This window comes from Lichenostomus cassidix, chromosome Z (assembly GCF_008360975.1).
Source record: "Lichenostomus cassidix isolate B80296 chromosome Z, HeHo_3.0, whole genome shotgun sequence".
NCBI classification, from domain to species: Eukaryota; Metazoa; Chordata; class Aves; order Passeriformes; family Meliphagidae; genus Lichenostomus; species Lichenostomus cassidix.
This window is the reverse complement of record NC_139511.1, coordinates 72,433,853-72,457,071: the sequence shown is the minus strand read 5'-3', so window position 1 is coordinate 72,457,071 and position 23,219 is coordinate 72,433,853. Positions and strand designations below refer to the sequence as shown.

At 45.4% G+C, this 23,219-nt stretch overlaps 1 protein-coding gene across 1 annotated transcript in view; it reads left to right on the top strand.

Annotated features, from left to right (window-relative positions):
• The window catches only part of LOXHD1 (lipoxygenase homology PLAT domains 1), a 149,048-nt gene extending 125,829 nt beyond the window's left edge, over positions 1-23,219 (top strand). The window contains exons 37-41 of the mRNA XM_085043463.1: positions 4,383-4,568; positions 16,089-16,259; positions 17,401-17,539; positions 19,055-19,216; positions 22,564-23,219. Coding sequence (XP_084899589.1) covers positions 4,383-4,568; positions 16,089-16,259; positions 17,401-17,539; positions 19,055-19,216; positions 22,564-23,044 — 1,139 coding nt within the window. The 3' untranslated portion in view covers positions 23,045-23,219. The remainder of the gene's footprint in view (positions 1-4,382; positions 4,569-16,088; positions 16,260-17,400; positions 17,540-19,054; positions 19,217-22,563) is intronic.

Genomic DNA, 23,219 nt, shown 5'->3' with positions numbered 1-23,219 from the left:
CTCTTCTCTGCCGGCTGCTTGTCTGAAAAACATGTACTGAAATACAAAAAAACAAAAGACAGAGAGAGAGGAAGATTTGTTTATGTATCAGGCAATCCATCTAATATAATGGTAGATCTTTCTGTGACCTTTTTTGTGAAAACCAGCCCTAACTCACAGAGGTGATGGAAATAGAAATGAGAGGAGAATAGAAAATGACAGCAGCAGCAGACAGATCTGCCCTTCCCATTGAATGAAGGATGACGGGTATTAATGAAGGAACATTTTATTTCATTATGAACAGCGACAACCAGTAGGAAAGAGCAGATTACAGAGAGGTTTCAGAGAGTCTGTTTGTGATTAGATCACACAGCTCACTGACAAAATGCTGAACTTTATCCAGCTTATCTAAAGCAGGTGCAAGTCATGAACCATCTCCCGTTTTCCATCATTATGTATTCCACAATTACTCCTGGTTGGACCAATTCAGGAAGAAAGACATTTTATCCTTGGTGGTGTTTAAAGATGTTGTATCATCTCCTGCCACACTGACATTGTCAAGGAGCGGCAATACTGCACAAGGACTGGAATCAAATGTGTTTATTTCTAGGTATAAAGTTTGTCTTTGCAATGGCTTTCAACTTTCCAGTGCATAAAGTCACTGAAGGAGGGGGAAAAAAGCAAGCAAAGTCATCTCACCTATTTGTTACTCTCTGAAAAATTATATTTCTGGTTTTAGTTCCTCCTAGTCTAGACCATGTCTGGCCAATTCATCTGGGAAAGAAGAGTCTTCATCAATGGTCTGGATAATCCTCCTGAGGGTCTCTGCCTCTTGAGTCTTTCTTCATCAGATTCAGACAGAGACTGCATGATTAAGTTAGGCTAGACAGCTAAAGTTAGGGAAAATTATTCCCACAAAGGACATCCTGTAGCAAAGTAGAGAGCATAAGCCATTTCCTCCCTACCTCTTCTTTACCAAAAGCATTATATTACATTTTCCTCAAAGAAACCTTTAAGTCACCATTTGGCTTCCACAAAGTCATTCTACTCCAATGATTATTTAACCTACAGAGGTTGCAAGAAGGAAAGACTCCACTGCTCCAAAACTCAAATCACCTCTCTTCCACCACCAGCAGTACCTCAGACTACACATAGATGAGGTCATTAGGGCAAACACCTCCCAAGTCAGATGCATAATCTTTGTTAAAACCAAGGTCTTGATTTTAGATGTGAAGCACAATTTCATTTTCTTCAAGGTAGGACCCACAGACATAGATGCAATAGAGCTAGACCTCCTGATGGCTCTTTCTGAGGCACAAAAGTGTCCTCTGGCTGGTTAATTTTTACTTTCTCTATCCAGGCATCATATACATGGCAATGCAGTTAGGATGGAGAGTGAATAAATGCTACTTTCTCTTTTTCCAAGCATTAATGAAGCAGAAGGTTTTTATCACTGCTGTTATAAGATTAATTAGGGTGTTGTCAGCTCAGTTCCAACCTACAAATTACATAATTTAGGACAGTTGGTGTCAGTTCCTAGTGCCTTATCCAGGTCTTTGTTATGTCAAAAGAAGGACATTCTTTGGCCTCAGAAGGATGTGACTCAAGCCCAGAGTTTGTTTAAAAATGAAGCATCTGCTCAGCAAGAATCATAGAATTATAGAGATTTCTGTGGAAAGGGTCTTGTGGAGGTTATTTCACCCATTTTCCTCCTCAAAGGGCTGTTCCAGCACTAGGTCAAACCTGCTAAGACTGCCCAGCCAAACAATGGACACTTCCAGGGATGGTGATGCCACCACCTCACCAGCATCTGATCCAGACCTGCCCCACATTCCTAAGAAACTTGATTTTTCCTGATTCCCAGCCTGAACCTCCCCGGAAACTTGTGGCTGTGATTTTTGGGGTATGATGTGCCCCAAACCCCATGTGCATGGCCCTGACATCATTGTCACTGTCCCTGCCAGTGGTCAAGGTGACCTTGTGCACCTTGTGCCCCAACTCCTCCTCTCACAGCTTCTCCTCACAGTGGTGTGTCCCAGCTCTTGTCCATCTTGCTAATCATCTGCTGAACTCTTCTCAGTGTCTCGACACAACCCAGGAATTCAAACTGGCATTCTGCACTGAACACTGGGAACTTCCTTCTAGCTTGGATTCAATCTGAAAATGAATAGCACTGCTGTAAACTTTGGGTCATTTTCAACCTCCCAGCACGTGCAGTGTTTATTCCACCCCAGGCACAGGACTCTGGATTTCTCTTTGCTGAATTTCATGGGATTTCTGCTCACCCAGCCCTCAAGTTTCTCAAGGTCCATCTGGGTTGGAATTCTGGCATTCAGCATGTCAGTCACTCCCACCAATCTACTGTTAGTCTGCTGAGGAAACATCAGTTTAGGGTGCTGATGATCCAGCTCAGTTCAGTTCTGCAGATCCCAGTATCAATCCATGAGCTATTGCACTCGTCAATAGTTAAGACTGGTGCAACCACAGTACCTTCATCTCTTCATTTGTCAAGTGTTTTACAGTTCCTAAATGTGCCTGGCAGTTTCCTGGAACTGGCAACAACAACAACAAAATATCAGAAACCCAAATAGGTGAAATGTACATTGATTTAACATTTCTGTTCTTTACTTTCCCATCCCCTGCTAATTGCTTGTGAGGGAAATGTCACAGCATGAGACCTTCATGAGCGCCTTCCTGCAGGGACAGTTTTGCTAAGAAACAGTTGGTTCTGTGCTTTTTGAGACCTGGCATTAATTAGGAGCCTGCTCCTTGCAAGGAAATGGACTTCAGTTTGCTTTGTTCCTCACCTCAGCAAGCTTCGGGGTCATGGAAAGGACTGCCAGATGAACTGCCTGAATCCCTGAAGCTTTCTCTTCCTACTTAAACCCTTCCCAGGGAACTGTTGAAAATTAACCCCAGTTTAACATGGGCAACTTTTTGCATGGACACCACATGTTGCCTTGCCTTTTCTCAATGTGACCCTCTTTCTCTTCTTTTTTCTTTTAATAATTTTCTTTTTCAGTCCTTCCAAAAGAAGGATTCCATCCTAACTTCTGCATTGAAATGATTTTCCTGTGGAAGTGGTAGTTTTCTCCAGAAGTTTACAGTCCCCCTAACTTTGTGTCTGCATCATGTTTGAATGGAGCTGTGGGAAATACTGTCTGTGTGGCTTAAAGTGGATTTATGATACTCTTGTGTAAGAAAAGGCCTGACAGGAGGTTAGAGTTTCAAAGCTGGGCTATCTAAACGAGGGCAGCAGATGCTGACTTTCTTTGTAAGGCAGATTTGAGCTTGATGATCTCATTTTTCCCTTTTCCAAAATTTAAGGGACTTGGCTCTGACACAGCAATGTCTGCCCACCTGGACTCTTATTTCTCTCTGTGAATTTGCTTTCATATTACAGTGTCAAAATTAAAATGCAATCATTTTGGTCAAATTATAAATAGTGCCAGGTGAAAAAGCAACACTTGCATTTAAAAGTAAGGTCACTGCAGGTGATGGTTTGGCCTTGAATCCCCCAAAAGGAAAACAGCATGGTTCGTTTTTTTGGAAAACATGGACAGTAGTGGTCATCTGACGTTCAATATCAGGCAATAAAGATCATCTTGGAAGTTCATTTCCTAACATATACATAATAAGAAGATGGGAGTTGGAGGAGCAAACTATTGCACGAGAAACTGGGACTTTTTCCATTTAATGTAGCGTGGACAGTGTTTTGAGAAAGAGCAATACAGAAGGAAAATCTGTTGTGGGTGGGAGCACAGTGGGCCATGAGATGCCACAGTGGCTTGGTTGATGATCTGCACGAAGCTCTGAAATCCCTGTACCATACAACACAGGGAGAGCAGGAGGAGACAGACACCAGCTGAAGGATCCTGAGTGCCACAGGTGCTTGCAGAAGGGAAGGACTGAGTGTGGAACAGGGACTGTGCCTCAGTGGGAAGCCCAGGGTAACAGTTTGTAGCTAGAAAATTTAAAGTGTGCTCTTAACGCTCTTTAGTAGATTGCTGGATTCAGCTGGGTAAGTCACTTTACTTCCCAAGCTACCTTGGAAAAATGGGAGTTACTACACTGGCATCCCCTGCAGAGTGTCGTGATGGATGTGCTCCATCAGGAACAGAAATTCCTGCTTCCTGTGAGCACTGCCATCATCACAGTCACCACACCTCCAGTGCAAGGGCAAAGCATCCAGCAGTACTTGTGGGATGGACTGGAAGGGCTGGTTGTCCTCCCTGCAGGATCCTGCACGAATCCACTGAAATGTCTTGGCTGTGCCCAGAGAAACATGAGCATCCCTGCAGCCTCTTCCAGCCTGCCTTTGCTGCCTCCCCATGCAGTTGGGGCTGGGAGTCTGCCCAGCCTGGCAAGATAACTCACGGCATTTCTCTGCTCTCTCCTTCCAGGAGCAGGCACTGATGCCAACGTGTCCTTGATCCTGTTTGGGGAGTATGGGGACAGCGGCACCCTGCCTCTGAAGGAGTCCAACAAGTCTAACAAGTTTGAGAGGAACCAGATGGATGAATTCAGCTTCTCTGAGATGCTGAGCCTGGGAGACCTCTGCAAAGTGCGGATCTGGCACGACAACAAAGGTCAGGGCAGTGACATGGGTGGTGGGAGAGGTCGGGTTTTTTACACTTGGGGAAGCACATCCTGCTCCATGGACACAAGGCAGGCTGAAGGCACTGTCCCCAGCTCTGCTTCAGGTGGGGAAAATTACCTGGATTTTACACAGATCCTGTGTCCCAGCTTCCCTGTCTGGACACACCCCCTGCATGCAGGTGATCCTCTCCCTGGCTGCTCGTGCAGCGTCCTGAGGGTTCCCAAATTCAGTCCGGGCTTACAGCCACCTCTGCAGCACCAGGGACACCTCCCCCAGAGCAAAGCCACCCAGCCTGTTGTCCCAACACACCGACTGTATCCATGCAAAGCCCTTCACACAGGTCAGCATGGCACTTCCAGAGCAATTTAATGCTCTCAACCTGACATGGACACACAGAGTAATGCAGCCTGGCACAACACAGCAGGCCTTGGAAGACAGAAATAAAGATCTGTGTCTGTCTGTATTAAGATCACTACATCAGTCGGTGAGCACACGGTGATGCTGAGAGAGGTTCTGACATTTCCCTGCTGCTGGACACCCTGACTGGTGTCACAAACCACAGAGCAGTGCTCATGACTACTGTCACAGTCATTTGTGTTGTCATTCAGGCACCAAGCAGTATCTTGTAATGAATGCATCACTAACACTGCTGTGGTGACATCCCATCCCATCCCATCCCATCCCATCCCATCCCATCCCATCCCATCCCATCCCATCCCATCCCACCCCATCCCATCCCATCCCATCATCTTCATGTAAAAGAGATCACACTGCATCAGCAATGGCTTGCTCACTAGTGGCCAGATGAAGGTGAAGCTCCATGGCTCTCACCTGAGTCACTTTTAATAAAGCTGTTTGGCAGTAATATTTACCAAAATCTGGGGTGGAATGGCAGCAGGACTACCCAGTCATTACCTGGTTGCACTGAGGCAGCTGGTTTATGGCTGGGATGGGTTTTATGCCAGTATTGATGTGACCTGGCCACCGTCTTCTCAACTACTCCAAGTTGTGGCAGATGGGGAAGGCTGCATGTCACACTCTATTAATAAAAGATAGTATCTCTGGATTAGACTTTCCCATTGGAAAGTCTTTGAGAGAGAGAGAGAGAGAGAAAAACCACATCTAATCGTAGCCTCTGTCTGCTGTGATATATGGGAAATACATCCACCCAACATGATTGTTTATTCCCAGAAACTGCAAGCTCTGAGCTCATATTTATCACTCCCATAAAGCAGCACAATTTAGTTGATTAAATTCTATAATATCATGTTATATAGCTGGTGCTGAATGCAGCAAGGGAGTTGCTTTCACCTGATTACTTTGCCAAAACATTAATTCCTTGGATCTGCAGTTTAGATGTAGATATGGGGAGGGCTATTGAATGATAGTTTTAGCTCAGTAAACAGGCTTTCCTGCAGTTCCAAGAGTGGTTTGGACATCCTTCTGATAGTGGCAAGAAATCAACATGGACTTGCAGATTTTCTTTCAGATCTATTACCAGCTAAAATGTGTGCTAACAGAACTTTTTCCTCAAGAGGCATTGTGGCTCCCTGGTGCCTGGCTGTGCTAACAGGATGAAATACACCCACCAGAGCAGAGCTGGTCCTTAGGGCTCAGGCACTCGGGCAGACTGGGATGCAGGAAGGTGAGAACTGGAGCAGATCAAGGGTTTGTGGAGCCCAGCAGCTCTTTCCAACAGCAGCATCGCTGGTTGCCTGGGGAAGAGACCAGACTGAGAGAGTCTCTGTAATCCTTTCACAATCCTCTGCATCTTACTATGAGTAGCTCAGGGCATCTCCTGAGCTGGATATAATTTTTGTCCATTAAGCAACTTCCAGTGAATTTTCTCATTCAAGTTCTTGCCCAAGCCCTCCAGGAGACATTTCCACCCACACATCCTGTGACAGTGAGTCCCACAGGTCTGCTGCCTGCTGTGTGACTAGCGAATCCTGTTAATCCAGGAGAGTTTTCTTGCCCTATCCTTCTTGCACAAGTGATCACGGTTCACCCTCTCTGTGCCACTGATGCTGCTGCTGACACAGGTTAGGGAGTCACCACATTGCAGCTGAGCTGTGGTAATTGCTGGCTGTGTGCAGCTGGCTGCTGGCAAAGGGAGGTAACAAGGTTTAGCCTCAGGCTAAGCAGTAAATAGGCTCAATTAGTTTAAATTTGCTCTGGGCTAAGAACATGTACCCAGATAGCCACCACAAGGCAGCTGAAATAGTAAGCTGGGTGTCCAGAACCTGAAATGTGTCTATAAATACACATGGCAACCTCATATTCTCTTTCCTTATTTCCTCATAACACTGGTTTCTGCTCATAAATACTAGCTCTTACCAGACCTGGCTGACAACAAGGTTAATTTAAGCCTCAGATAAACACCACGCTCAGGTTTTGTTCAGCAAAAATGTACTTGCTTTTCCCCATAGAAAGAAGGAAAACTGTTGTTTAAATCATAACATATGTTGTCTACATTGTTCTTGCATTAGTCATGTGAAAGGCATCTACTATCTAAAACTTCACACAATTCAGCATGACAGTTTGTTGGGTGGGTAGAGTATTTATTACTGCTGAGATCCCAGGATATAGCTATCCTTTGAATATATGCCTGCTCCCTATATATAATTTATATAAATTGGCTGTGGCATTGCCTAGAAATTCCTGGCTCTATTTCTTTTAAATGAGTAGTAGGGTCAGGGGTCAAGTATGTTTTTTGTCAGATGCATGAGGGACTTTGGGTATTAAACAAAAATGTGTTTGTATTTACCACTGCTCTGAGGCTTCAGATGTTGATCATTCTTTCTTTACCTTTTTTCTGGCTCTTTTGGACTAAATTGTTCTCTGCCAGTGGCCTGTGGAAGGCTTGGCCTCACACTGGCCTACCCCATTGCTCCTTGAATCCTGAATACTTGGAACATGCCTGATGTCTTTTCCTTATCTTCTAAATTGTCAGCCTCAATCACATAATCACAGATTGATTTGGGTTGGAAGAGACCTTAAATATCATCCCATTCCACCCCCTGCCATGGGCAGGGACACCTTCCACTATCCCAGGCTGCTCCAAGCCCTGTCCAACCTGGCCTTGGACACTGCCAGGAATACTCTGGGCACTCTGTGCCAGGGCCTCCCCACCCTCACAGCCAGCAATTCCTTCCCAAGATCCCATCTCTCCCTGCCCTCTGGCACTGGGAAGCCATTCCCTGTGTCCTGTCCCTCCATGCCTTGTCCCCAGTCCCTCTGCAGCTCTCCTGGAGCCCCTTTAGGCCCTGGCAGGAGCTCTGAGCTCTCCCTGGAGCTTCTCTTGTCCAGCTGAACACCCCCAGCTCTCCCAGTCTGGCTCCAGAGCAGAGTTGCTCCAGCTCTGGCAGCATCTCCGTGCCTCCTCTGGATTCTCTCCAGCAGCTCCAGATCCTTCTGATATCTGGGACCAATGACAACACAGCATTTGATGCCACATCAGGGCTAGTTAGGGGAAATACTAACCATCAAAAAGCTCCCTTTTCCTTGTCATATCAAGATGCCAACCACCTGCCTGTACTGCAGGATAAAATACATTTAAATGCCTGGCCCAATGTGCTCACTGTGCCAAGCACCACAGCTCAGCATCCCTCTCCCTGGGTGAAGCCATGCTGCAGTGGCTTTGCTCCCAGTTCTCATCCCACTTTTGTTTATCCTTTCACTGAAATTTGACTGCAGCGGGGTGTTCAGAGCTGAAGAGACAGAAATTGCCATGGCAAAGGCTGTCAGAAGGTCTTTAAATTGCAAACACCGTGTTTTCATCCTCTGGAAAAGCACGCCAGTTTTATGGTCCCACTTTAATGCCTTTCAAATGCCATTTTCCCCACAGAAACTGCTGAATGGCATCTCTGTATGAGACATAAAGGAGGAATGAAGCCCCCATCTAATTTCTCTAACTTGAGTAAAAATGATTAGGGAGGAAGTTGTTGCTCATTTGAAAACAGGCAGTTTAAAGACTTCACAACTGCAATTTCAAGGAACTTGTTCCTGATTTTTGTAGATGTTTAGAGCTCACCAGCGAGATTCTGGTAACAGCAAAATGACGTGAATGAAATTTAGTTTTAATTTTGCTCCATGTTTTTTTATCTTGCCCCTGTTTACTTTGAGATACTGATGTTCAACCTAATATATTTAGACTCCCTGAGCAAATTTAATCACTTCTAGACTCCCCATCTCCTGATCTCAGATAGGCACTATGTGTTTCCTCATATCTCAGTTCATTTACTTCTACATTTATGCAAGATCAGTATCTGTAGGTCTGTAGAAATGCTGGCTTTCTAAATATAGGCCTCAATTTTATTTTTTTTTAGTCTGCTATAAGGACTAAATCACCATTCTGGAAGAATAACTTCAAGTTTCTCAGTATCTCAGTAACAGAATTATTTACCTAGAGAAAGCCCCCCTCTTTTTTTTCTTTTTTTTTTTTTAATTATTATTGTTGTTGCCTTTTTCTCTGTGAAACAAGGAGGTATGGGAAACCTGGACTTAGCTCCCTCATCTGCCTGAGTAGATTTGAATCCAGGTGATAAGCAGTCTGTCTAAAGTAATTAATTTCAGGTTCTTGATTATCACAGTTGCCATCAACCAAGGGGAGCCAGGAAGACTCTAATTATGGATAAACTAGACTTTTCTGCGTTATAGGACCAAAGACAAAAGCAAATACCAAGGTTATGGAGCCAAACTTCCTCCTTTTCTTAACAAGGCATTCCTCTCGACTCACCAACTGCTCTGACATTGTCTAGTGGAGTTTTAAAACAGCCTAACTGCCCCAAATACTCCTTTTGTGCGGCTCTTCCAAAGGAGAAAGTATCTTAATCCCTTTCTTGATCTGGGCTCGTGTCAAAAATTCATATACCCTTGGTTTTCCTTTTCTTTCTCTGAAGAAACTACCTTTTCAAGGAGCACTGTCTTGGCTCAGATGTAAAATTGCCCAGGCCTTGAACTCACAGCACACAGCTTTTCCAGAGATCTGTTTCTGCAATTCATGGACATGATTCCAAGCCTTTGGGGCACTTGTAGACCATAAATTATTTTTTAAAAAACCCCAAAGAGCTCTCTTTTTTTAGCCCTTTGCAAGGATTTACTCAGCTATCAGGCCTGAGAAGGGCTTTTCTAAACCTCTCTCTCAGCTCTTGACTGTTGCCTCATAAACTCTGCTGGTCCTTGGGGCAGATTTGTTGAAGAGTTTCTGCTTTAAATAAAAAGTGAGAGGAAGAGAAATAGATGTGTACAACTGCCCAAGGAGGGAAGAGTCGATCATGCTCCCTGTTTTGTTGGTGGCTCACTGCAGAGGGGAACAATGCCAGCTCCTGCACATCTTTCTGGATGCACAAAACTCTGCAGCTCAGAAAAAGCACAAATGAGGGTGCAATCTGCAGACCTGCAGCATGCCAGCACCTGTGCCATGGCTGATTAGTCCTTCAAATTGTCCACATCTGGTCTCAGCACCTCAGGACACCCCAGCAGTGACCCACAGAGCCCTCCTCACATGCTTTGCACCTTCTTCTCTCTTCAGTGCCAGGCGTTTTCCTTCAGTCCAACAGTGTTATCACAAATATAAGGATTTCACCCCTCTCAGGGTGGGGAGGCCCTGGCTCAGGTTGCCCAGAGAAGCTGTGGCTGTCCCTGGATCCCTGGGAATGTTCAAGCCCAGGTTTCACAGGGCTTGGAGCAACCTGGGATGGTGGAAAGCATCCGTGCTCACAGCATGGGTGAATTTTAGCTCCTGTCCGTCCCAAACCATTCCATGATTCTGTGAAAGATGTGCTACAGGTGTTACAGCTTAACCAAAAGATACTGCCAGGGTGTCACAGTCCAGAGCTGACATGAAGCAGAAAAAAGATGCAAGGAATTAAAATAGAAGTCCTGCAGAGAATACGAAGACTTCAGTGTTGACCTTGTGCATTCATTCGTTTCCAATCTCGTGAATTGCATAACCCTTCAGAAAGCAGCCCAAAAGGCCAGATGCAGCCATAGAATTATCATTTCTGTAAAAGCTTCTCTTTTCTACAGGCCTCCTTTACTCCTCTTGGGGACAAATTGTCCTGCATCCTTGTTAAAAGCTTTTGCTTCAAGTATTCCTTGATAAAATACAAAATTTGCTTCAATCACAAGAATATAATCTGAGAAATTGTTCCATCTCCAGTGAGAGCTGCTAAGTGCTTTTGCACAGGAGTAGTTTATCTGTAAGAAGTGAGGGCTGGAGGAGGGGGGTGTGTCTGAAGGTAATTTATGGGCAGTTTTGACCTCAGTCAGATCCTGGACTGAACAAGTTGCAGAGACAACAGAGGAGAGGGGGGCAGGGAACCTCTTTTCTAAAACTGTCCCAAGTGTTAATCTACTGCTTTGTGATAGGTTGTGAGAGGTTTTGCATTGCCTGTCTGCCCTGATGAGAAATGTTGTGGTGTGAACTAACATGATCCTAAAGGAGAGATATACAAAATGGATCTATTTTTATTCCGCCACTGGCTTGCTGAATGACCTTGCGTAAATCACATCTCTGTACCTCATTTTCAATTATGTAAATCAGGGATAAAAATTATTCACCTTCTTGGAGTGTTTTGAGATGTACTGATGCACAGCTAGATGCTATGATTTTAACACCTCACAATTAACGCTCCATTTCTGGCGATTTGATGCTGCTATCAAAACTCCCACCACTTTCTGGGTGATGCCTCACGAGGTGGAGTTTAGGGATGGATGCTCACCTAACCAGGCAGGTGGTATAAATAATGCCAGAGGATGCAAGGCTGATGAACTGTCTGTGCAGTGGTCGTTACTTCATGTTTCAGAAAACATGGGAAAATAAATTAAAAATAAAATAAAAGGGAAAAAAGCAGTTAAGGGGCTGAGCAGTGCTGGTTGATGGTTGTGAATGGCTTAGCAGCAGCAATTCTTCACGAGCAATTCTTCAATGTCCCAAGCAGGAGGGATTTTTTTTCTCCTGTGGAAACATAAGAGCCTGTAATAACTACTATTATCCTTGATCAAGCATCAGCTGCTTCCAAAACCAAACTAGAAGAGATATGCTACAGACAGATAAGGGATAGAGAGGATAGTCCATGCATATGGCTTCAAAAAGTGGAGATTTCCATGGACCTGTGTGTATCCAAGCTCTATAACCAAGGTTCTGCCAGCAGATTTGATCCCACCAGCTCTTTCTTTTGCAAGGAATAGCTAATATTCACTAAAGCAAGGTCAGAAACCACGTGCCTGGTGAGCAGTGGATCCACCACACTCATTTCACTCCTTTTTTCTCCCATCCTCCCATGTTTCTGCAGGTGTCAAAATGGCTTAATATTTTAGGGGTGAGTACAGGCAAGTTGTGGCTGCTCCTGAGAGAGGCAAAGGAAGCTTCTGGTGCTGCAGGCTGGGGGTTTTAGTTAAATGAAGCAGTAATGTCATTATCTGTGTTTCATCTACCGCTTCTGCAGTCAGGCTCAATTGTGCTAATCACTGCAGAAATGGGTGACAAGGAGCTTACAATCCAACCTGTCTAATGTCAGCAAAGCACAGACTTCCAGCATCACCTGGGGAAAAGGAAAAATGGTCTTGTGAGGCCCTTTCATGTGTACACAGGAGGTCCTTGCCCAGTATCACCCTGTGGCCAGCTTGGATCCTTTTAGGAAGAAGGATAAATGGGACAAATAACTGCTGTTTTGGATAAGGGGAGGAGAATACATTTCCCTGCATCACACTAAATTATACAGAGTCAAGCAAGCAAAGTGATTCTTTTTTTCCCCAAAGCTCTTCTCTTCCTCTAATTACATTTGAAATGTTTTGCATGCTATTGAAAATGTCACTTCCAGCTGCAGACCATTAAGGAGCCTATGTGGCACTGCCATGGGTTTTATTAAGGTAGGTTTGTTGCTGGGGATTTCAATGGCAGCAAAATGAGGCCTGGGGTGAAATGCTTTTTGTTACAAATGTTGAACACTTGTTTTGGTGGTAGGGGACCTTTCACAAAGGCACAGTGCTCACCAAATTATTTTAAAGACCAAGGCCTTAATAATTGGCCAGGAACTGCTTACTCAGATGTCTGCTATTTCTTCCCTTCTGCCCCAAAGCACTAATGGAGGCAAATGCAGTGGTGCTGCTTTGTACTGGAGTCACTGCAGGAATTTTGATTTTTTGCCTGAGCTCTTGTTTTCCTGGTACTGTTTTTTGAGGTGGCAACAGGACACAAACAGGTCTGCTTTGGTTTTTCAGCACCCAGAGCTGAGTATGGAGCAGCTCTGGCTCTCCCAGTGGATCAGAATCAGGGACAGTGTCCAGGAGAAGGCTGACGAGCCATGGCTGCAGAGATCCTCCTGTTTCTCCTTGCAGCCAGGCTGTGCAAGCAGTGGTCAGACTTGGGAAAGTCCTTTCACCCTGCTACATTCACATCACCTTTCTGGCTCCTCTTTCTTCTCCTTCACTGCTGCTGCTCTAGGAACCAGCCTGGGCTGAGGATTTGGTGACTCTGGGGGTTGGAGTTTCCTTTCCTATCATTGCTTAGGTGATGTAATGTCTCTGAGCCCATTGCAAAAGTCACAGAGGAACACAAGGGGTAAATGGGATAATACCCAGAAACCAGGATTTCATGACCTGAAAAGTAGCTCTGCAAACATGATTTGTTCTCCTTCTGCTGACATGATCCCCAGCACACAGATCCAGCCCAGCAGAGGAAAAGTCTCACATTTAGACTCTGTGCATCGCTGGCCTTTCCAATTTTTTTTTTCCAGACCAATGCAAAAATGAATTTGATATATACTTTCCCAGTCTGAAACAAGAGAAAAACAATACCTTTTCTGGTAGAGCAGGATGTTTTTCTCAGACACAAACCAACCCTTCCATTTCCACATCAGCTTTTAAATGGTGTTTAATGTTGTGGCAATGAAACCCTTGATGTGACACCACTTCTTGCACTATGGGACATGGACAGGGTCGGGAGATAAGCTGCTCTGGACATATCCAGGACACCTTTCACCTGGGGTGAGCTATTTCTCCAAGAAATGAAAAGCATTTTGTGATCCTTGTACAGGTCACCTAATCTAAGTCACTAACAATCAGAAATGAAAATGAGAAAAAGGCAGGTTCTAGAGAGAGGGAAATGTTTTTTCTTCAAAGCAGACGGGAGGATGTTTAGGGCAGTTGTACCATTTTTCTGAGGCTGTCCATCCAGCTCCTTGATTTATGTACCCCTGTAGTGTACGGAACACCCTGCTGGCATTTGCTTTTCAGTGCTGATCCCTGACGGAGCTCAGCACTTGCTCTTTAAATAGCCCAGAGCTGATAAAAGCATCTTTGTGGGGAGGAGCTGGCTTTGTCCTCAGCTCCAACATCTGCTGCAAAGTCAGGTCTGTCCCATCTCCACCTCTGAAAAAAGAGCAGGATTTTGCTGCTGCTTCTTGGTGAGTGCAGCTGCTGGCACCAGGCTGGAGAAGAGGGAGGATGCATCCCACCCTGTCTGTTTTCTGGTACTGCTGCCCAGCACTGATCCTGACCCCATCATCCTTTTCACTGCTGGCAGCAGGGCTGAGATCAACAAATTATTCCAGCCTTGTCTGCAGTCACTGACATCTCTCACTGGAGAAGGAAGGCATGTTTGCTCTCTTTCATGCTGTACTGTTGTCACTGAAGTTTTGATGGAAGCAGAGCAGCCTCCTGAATGCGCTGCAGAGATGTTCATTGAACTTAAATGGAAAAGATCCTACCAAAAGATTAACAGCTGACAGTGCCAACATGTACAGAATAAATTTCCAAAACAGCCCCAAAGAGCAAGTTGTTCCAGTTAAATCACAGTGGAAGCCCTGGAGAATTTCACAGCATCATAGAATCACAGAATGGATCAGGTTGAAAGAGACCTTAAAGACAATTGCATTCCACCCCCTGCCATAGCAGAGACACCTCCCACTATCCCAGGCTGCTTCGAGCCCTGTCCAACCTCACCTGGGACACTTCCAGGGATCCAGGGACAGCCACAGCTTCTCTGGGAAACTTGTGAAATTAAAGCAGATGGAACCAAACTCTTCTCAGCAGTGTCCAGTGACAGGACAAGAATGAATGGGCCCAAACTGAAATACAGGAAATTCCATTTAAAATGAGAAAAAAAGCTTTTTTTTCTCTGCACAGGTAATTGAACTCTGGCACAGGCCACTCAGAAAGGTTGTGGAATCTCCATCCATGGAGATATTAAAAATTTGGCCAGACACAGCCCTGAGGAACCTTCTTCAGCTGAGTTTGCTCTAAGCAAGATGTTCTACAGATGAACCTTCCAGCCACAATGACTTTGCAGTTCTGTGCCCCTGAAATTTAAGGGGTGAATGGTGCTGTAGGATGAGGTCTGTGCTTTGTAGTGCACAGTTTATTTTCCTAACTTGGAGAAGGTTCAGGAAGCCAAAGCACAAAGGAGCAATGGCTGTGAGGCTGGTAAACAACTGCCAGCACGTGGTGTGGAGGCTCACAGTCCACAGGAGAAGGGCAACTTGTTGACATAACTCAAAAATGTGCCATCATCTTCTATTCAAGGATAATGAGGATTAATTTTTGCAAACAAAGGAAATAGGCACACAGCAGTGAACTCCAGGAAGAACAAGAGCCATTTAATCTCTCCAGGATGTACATAATAAGTCAGCAGAGATGTCTCATGAAGAACATAACCTTTTTTTTGTCTGACTAATAGCAGGGCTTGTAAGTAAAACTGTCAGAACCTCCCATTCCCCCTCAGGTCAACAAGTGCTCCTGTGATTTTAACAAAGAAATCAGGAAAATATTCTCAAATGCCATTTTCTTCATTTTCAAGTTGCTTCAAGTTTCCAGTGGGGAAAAAAACAAACCAAACTAATGAAGTAGCAAACTAAACAGGTGCTGTGGCTCTTCAGAAGGCCCCAAGGGAAATGCTAAGTGGTTTGATCATCCCTGCTGGAACAGCCATCTCTTTATCCTGTCCTGTTTTCACGTCCAGTCCCAGCACTTGTGAATTCACCTTGGCTGCTTGGCAATGAAGGGTAGTTTCCTTGCATGGGCTAACTGGCAGGGCCAAAGGAGCAAGTTGTACTTTCCATTCTGACTTCAAATCCAAATAGGAGACCTTAGAGCGAGAGCTTATGAGAGAGAAAGAAATGGACAAGCGTTTTAGCAGGGCCGGCTGCAACAGGGCAAAAGGGGTGGCTTAAAACTAGCAGAGGGTCAATTTAGATTAGATATATAAAAGAGGAAATTTTTTGCAGTGAAGGTGGGGAGACCCTGGCACAGATTGCCCAGAGAAGCTGTGGCTGCCCTGTGCCTGGAATTGTCCAAGGCTGGGTTGGATAGGGCTTGGAGCAACCTGGGACAGTGGAAGATGTCCCTGCCCATGGCAGGAGATTTGACCTTTAAAGGTCCCTTCCAACCTGAACCACTCCTTGATTCTATGATTTCCAGCAACAGCATGGAATTACCAAGGAAATGTACCTCACCTCCTTACTCAAAATACCTGCAAACATCAAAATCTTTTTTGTTGTTTTACTAGGCATTGCACCAGGCTGGCACTTGGAATATATTGATGTGATGGACTCTGCCATGGACAAGACATTTCGCTTCCAGTGTGATCGCTGGCTGGCTAAGGGTGAAGATGATGGGCAGCTCATCAGGGAACTGGCTTGTGCCAATAATGACATCCTGGAACTGAAGGAACGGACTGGTGAGTTTGGAGTGGCCTTGTGTCAGTTTCTGAGGAACCTTAGATGGACTAAGACCACATCTCCTGCAAGCTGAAGGCTCCCATGCAGGCTTTAAGGGTTATTTTATGTGCCCTTTAGTTCAATTGTGCAGTGCTGGGATAAGAAAGAAACAAAACAGGATTTGTGAGGAAGAAAGAGATCTCATTCTTGGTTTAAACCTAAGAGGGTCCCATCTGCAGGGGTTCAGTCCATCAGTAAGCCATGAGAACACATGGATATGATCTCATTAGAAGTAATGTGCTTGAGTCTTTGAGGTGGAAAATGAGTTCAGTCCTTAAAGCTTGGTAAGAAACATTGCTCCAGCTTCCTCCCTAACTTGTTCTGAGCTACCAGCTTAAGTGTCCCAGCTGAACATGACAGCTGAGCCTAACAGCCCATGGCCCTCAATCTGCTCTGGGTAAACCCACTGGGCCCAAGGTAATTAAACTGGTGTCTAATGTGGGGGTGATCCAGCCAACAAGAGTTACTTAACCACCCTGATGATATGCAAAGTCTATCTCAACAGCTACTGCACCAGTGCTCTGCTTCAGGAGAGTCCTGGAGAGACAATAATCACATTACTCCACCGTGATTTCACTCTGACCCTGAAAATAAATCAGCTCTGTGATGGCCGTTTTGGGTACTTACAGGCCATCACAGCATCTGAGCAGGAAAATGTTGGGTACTGGAAACAGTGGCACAAAAAAAAAAAACCAACGACAAACAAAGAGAGAATGTGGAGGATTTGGGCTGTGTTTCAGATGAAGTGCTTAGCACAGCATGGAGCTGGACACAGGTTGCTCAAGATGGACTTCAATCATCCCTGTGGGTCCCTCCAACTCAGAATATTCTATGAGTCTAAAAATAACTCCATCTATTCTTGCTACCTGATTGAGCAGGACTCATCTTTTTCATGTTTTCTATCCCAGAGCACTTAGAAGTCAAAAGTCCCACAGATTTTAGTGTGTTTCCACCCTTATTTTGCAAATGCTTGCTGTCTTGTGTGCTGTGATAAATATTAGGAAAGGGATTTTTAAGCAAAGTGACAGCCAAATGATGAGATCCTGAAGGCCATCTGCTCTTCCTTTTCTGTTTAATGTGTGTGTTAATTGTGCTTTGAAGCCTACGAGATTGTCACAGTAACCAGCGACAGAGAGGATGCAGATACAAAGGAAAACATCTGGATCATCCTAGAAGGAAAGATGGGTCGCTCAAAGGAATTCCTGATGGAGAACTCCTCCAAGAAAAGGAGATTTGAAAGGTAGTAAACACGATGGTGGGCCAGAGGAAATCCCCACCAGTTTTGTGTCCTCCACAAACACCATCTCTTCTCTGAGATGGTTTAGGGAGCTATGTTTGTGCTGTGCTGCTTCTCGTGGCTTGATGGCTTCCCACTTGGATTAAAGGGAAGATGTCATTAAATGAGTTTTTGGTGGGCAGTCACAGAGTAGGTTTTAAAATGACAAGAAAAGGGCATTTGGAAAGAGGAAATGTAGATGTTGCTTGTGTGTGTCTGTGTCCTTTTGTATCAGCACACACAAAGAGGCTCCTGGCAAGCCTGGCAAAGAGGCTGTGTGGTTTTTGAGCTGGGAGGAGCAGAAGGAAGCTGGAGGTGGTTTTAGTTCCTTTTACAGCATCTCACTGGCAGTGGGAATCAGAGAGAAAGTAATAATAGTTGGAGGCTAGATGTTGTCAGAGCTGCTCAGATCTGGCTTTGCAGACGAATCTGGGGGGTCAGGCTGTGCGATCACTGTCGCGTGAGGAAAGGCAGCAATCAGCCTCCTGCTCGAGGCACATCCACGGGACATGGGGCATATTCCTCCTCTCACGTGGGACCAGAGTGCTCCAGGTGTGAGCAGGGTTTCCTGCTTTGTTTGAGGACACAGCACACCCTTAGGTGAAGGGGACCTCGCCAAAGTCACAGGCGCTGCTGACGTTCTGCTGCTTTTCAGGGAGGAAAGGTTTTTCTGGTACAGGGAGGAAAGGTTGTTCTGGTAAAGGAAGGTGAAATTATGGCTGGTGTGGAATGTAATATGACTGTCCAAGATGTCTTGTGGAGTATGAAAGATCAGGAAGAGCTTCCTCCCAACCTTCAGGTGATGGTGTTGATGGAGGAATTAGACACCACTCTTCACTAGTCACAGTCTGTCCTTGGAGGCAGGCAGGCTGGAATAAGGGCCAGTGCAAGGAAATAAACCTGACAGATGCTCAGGGAACACAGTGTGGATAGCAGTCAACAGTTTGACAGAGACCTATCATGCCTGGCCATGTCAGGGGTTTGGAACTAGACGATCTTTAGAGTCTTTTCCAACACAAACCATTCTGAGATTCTGTGATTTAATTGTTTCTCTGAACTATTTCCAATCTGAGCTTCAGGAAGGGTGGCTGAACTAGCAAATTTAAAACAGCTATGGTGGGTAGATGTGTAACAGATACAGTATCTGTCAAGAATGAATGAATAAGTGCTGGAGGGGAAATTAGTCATTCTTTATCTTTATCTATAATGAGGCAAATTGATTTTGTATGTGGAACAGCTCAAGTTTATCCTAGAAAGTCCTAGTGGCAACAATTTAAAGTGTCACCCCTAATCAGAGAAAATACCAAATTTAAATATGGAAATTATACTTTGTGTTGAATGATTGTAGGTTAAATCAAATGACTGTAAATGAAGGCTTATCTTCTATCTTCCATAGCCATGTGCAAATTACTTAATGTCCATATGAGGCAAGTCACTGGCAGCCTCCAGGATGCTGAAACTGCTCCCTGTTTCCTGTAGGGGAGCAACAGACACATTCCAGTTTTCTTCAAAGAACGTTGGTGATATTGCAGCCATCTGTGTTGGTCACTGCCCAAAAGATGGGAAGAAGTCATCTGCAAAAGCTGAGGTCTTCTGGCATGTCCAGGAGATTATTGTGACAGAGATGGAGCTTTGCAACAAGTAAGTGCATTCTCATCTGCAAGGAGCTGCTCTGGGAGGGCATTTCAGGCTTAAAAAATAACAGAAAGTCTTACTTTCCAAAATGTAGTTTGGTGTGTCAGGTCCAGAAAGTCCTTGTCTGAGTTACCTGTGTGATTCCTGAGTTGTTAGAGAGGGTATTTGCATGTGCAGGTAAGTTTATAAAAAAGCTGGGTTGGGTGAATCTCACAGCCAGGACAAATTGATGTCTCGCCTTATGGAAAATTATCAGAGTGACTGAAATTCAAGGAGTTTGCAGGATACTCTGCACAGACTGGTATTTAATTAAGTCTTGTGAAAGAGCTCCTGGAAACAAATTGAGGGTAAGACAAAGCCTGAGCTTCTGATTCAGACTAGTTTGGATGAGAGATCCTTCAAGTCTGATCCAAAAGGCCACATATGACTGGAAAGGTTGAAGTTGTGCAGCTCAAACACACCTGAAGAGCCCTGGGCATGGTCAGGTTGTACACACTTTGGTCTGAGCCCCATCTCTGGAAGGGCAGCAGATCCCACAGGGACTGTGCAGGAACAGAGGAGATCATCCATTTGCAGAACAAACTGCACTTCAGTAAAACAAAACACTACGTTAATTGTGGATTTCTTCTCTTCTCCATGATATTTCCATTGCTGCTAGAGAATTTAACTACAAGGAGTTTTCACCAGCTGAGACAATTGAGTGTTTAAGAAGAAATCCTTGAAGTGGCTGGTTTTTTTTTTAGAAGCCAAGAGTCTCTCCTAGCAAATTAATCAGCCAGCTGAAGAGCCTTAATAATATTTGCTGAATGAAAACTCAGTCAATTGCATACTAAAACATGTTCTTTTCTCCTGGTGGGGAAAAGCCTGGAACCCTCAAAGTCCAGCTGTGCAATCAGATCTGTGCAGTGAACTCATTGGGAGCTTGCTGAAACTGCTGGGACAGTGTGCTGTGAAGGGGCCAAAGGTTTTCTCATAAAGTCCCAGGTTTTTTAAGACTATTTTAAACTAAAGAAGGCAGCCAGGAGGTATGGGTAAAGCCTGCAGCCTGTCCTTGCACTGAAGCAGGGCTCCAGCTCTGCAGATGCAGCACTTCTCAGTGGTGTTTGCTGTGCTCATGATCAACTGGAAAGCTTGCACTGTGACAACAAGTTCTCACTTCAGGTATTCCCCATCCCAAATAGTCAAAAAAACTCCCCAGACAAGCCAAAGACCAAATTAAAAGAGTTATCAGATTGTTGAGAAAATAACTTTGAATTATACTGGGATTTTGCCTTTTGGTAGTAGATCTTAGTATAATAAAGGATTGTATTTAAAGATTTTCCTTGTACATTCCAGGGCTACAAAGGTCATCTTTTTGCTTTCTGCCCCTTGTGAAGGTTGGCATGCACCATTATACCAGAACAGGAGCTATTGCACAGCTGAGAAAATCAAACTGCAGCATTGGGCATCCTCTCCATCACACTCTCATGCAGTTTTTCTGTCCCTGAGCCTAAAATTTTGCTCCCCTTGAAATTTCTCATCTACCAACCTTCTTTCCAGGGATTGAGTGCTTCCCTTTGGCTGCAGAAAATGCCAGGAGTGTTGGAAGTGTTTAAGAAACACCATACAGCTGGAATCACAGTAACCCTTCCTCCAGGTGTTTATTTTACACACACACACACACATGCTGCAGTCCAGCCACACTCCATTCAGGAGGACCTGCTGCAATTCAGTGAAAGCAGGGGGAGGGGGAAAAGTTCATTTGGAACTGATCTGCATCATTGGAAATGAAATACATCATTAAAAGCAGAGTGCTCCAGCTCCTGGCTGAGCTCCAGGTAGGAGGTAATTTATGGATGTGCTCGGTGTTCCCCTCACATCACCAGAGACAGCACTGCAGAGACAAGGGCTGTCAGCATCTGGTACCTATCATTTCTGTGTCCTGACTTTTTTCCTTCCCTGCTAAGGATGACATGGATGATCTAGAAAGGAAACGGGAGATTTAAACCTCCTCCATCCTTCCCATTGCTTTTTTTGTGTCTTTTCTCCTGTGTTAGCTGTGGGTCTGACTGCTTGTCCTGCCTTGGTGGGTCTGTAACTGGACATGCCATGGCAGAGGCTGAAGAGGTGACAGGAGCCCCACACTGATCCTTCCCACAGGCAGTGTGTCTGTAGCTATGTGGGGAGATGTCAGATTTCCCAGCTGCAAAGTCCCATCGTGGCTCTCTTTTTAGAGAGATATTCTGTCACAGAAACATACAGAGAAGTGTGCTGGAACAGCATTAATATTGGGCAATTTAGTAGAATGCACAGTCCATAATTTGCTGGCTCCATGTTTGTATCAATGTGGCCACAGCCCCAGGGCAGTGGGGCAGAAAAAACCAGAAACAAAAGAAGTCATCTGCTGTACCTCTTCTCCACCTTCATCTACCAGAGTCCAGTTCCCAGATTCCTTCCCAGATGAAGAGGAACTTTTCCTTTCACTTGGTTTCATATGGCACATGAAGTCCACACAATTTCTGGTTTATAGTGAAAAATCAAGTGTAAAAGATTAGAAAATTAAAAATTCTGATTAAGTCATCTTTCAGTTAAGGGAAGAGATTTAAAAACCCAGATGGAAAAGGAAGAAATTAGCAAGTAAAGCAGAAAGCTGCCTGGCAGGAAGGGCCCTGGGGGTGTTGGTGACAGCAGCTGGACATGAGCCCAGGGGTGCCCAGGTGGGCAGGAGGCCAGTGGCCCCTGGGCTGTCCCAGCCGTGGTGTGACCACAGCCCCAGGGCAGTGCCTGTCCCCTGTGCTGGCTCTGCTGAGGCACCTCCAGCCCTGGGGACAGCTCTGGGCCATTCAGGACAAGAGAGACACTGAGGGGCTGCAGAGTGTCCAGGGAAGGGAACAGAGCTGGGAAGGGTCTGGAGCACCAGGAGAGGCTGAGGGAGCTGGGAAAGGAGCTCAGCCTGGAGCAAAGGAGGCTCAGGGGGACCTTGTGGCTCTGCACAGCTGCTGACAGGAGGGGACAGCCAGGGGGTCAGGCTGTGCTCCAGGGAACAGGGACAGGAGGAGAGGGAACAGCCTCAGGTTGTGCCAGGGGAGGTTCAGGTTGGATATTAGGGAAAATTCCTTCATGGAAAGGGTTGTCCAGCCCTGACACAGCTGCCCAGGGCAGGGTTGGAGTCCCCATCCCTGGAGTGATTTAAAATCCATATGGATGTGGCACTTGGGGACATGGGCCAGTGATGGCCTGGGCAGTGCAGGGGTAACAGTTTGACTCGATGAGCTTAAAAGGCTTTTCCAACCTAAACAATTCCATGATTCTCTAACACCTTCCCCACAAAGTCCCCACCCACACCATTAACCTGCCCGGTCTCCCCCTCTCAGGTACTTTTTCAGGTGCAACGTGAAAATCCCTCTGAGATACAAGAGGAGAGACTACAAAGTCTTTGAGTGTGCCAAGGTCACCGAGAGCTTTGCCAGCAAAGCCAGGAGCTTGGTGCCAGTGAAATACGAGACCATCGTGGTCACAGGCTTCGAGAAGGGTGCTGGCACTGATGCCAATGTCTTCATCACCATCTACGGCCTGAACGGCGACTCGGGAAAGAGGGCTCTGAAGCAGAAGTTCAGGAACCTCTTCGAGAGAGGCAAAACCAACAGGTTTTACCTGGAAATACTGGACATGGGGGAGCTGAAAAAGGTCCGGATTGAGCATGACAACAGCGGTCTGGCTCCGGGCTGGCTGGTGGAGAGGGTGGAGATCACCAACTCGGCCACTGGGGTCACCACCATATTTCCCTGTGGGAAGTGGCTGGATGAAAACCGAGGGGATGGGTTAATCTGTAGGGACCTTTTTCCTAGGTACTGAGGAGGGCATGGCTGCAGGACGGTGTTGGTTCCTTCAATATGCATATTTTGTTCTCACTGTACTGTTTTATATGTCATTTTGCTTTTTAAAATATTGCCTTTTGTATGGAGAGATTTTTAGTAGCAAGACATTCTTCCTGGTTTAACATTTTGTAAAAGTAATACTGCTTTTTTTA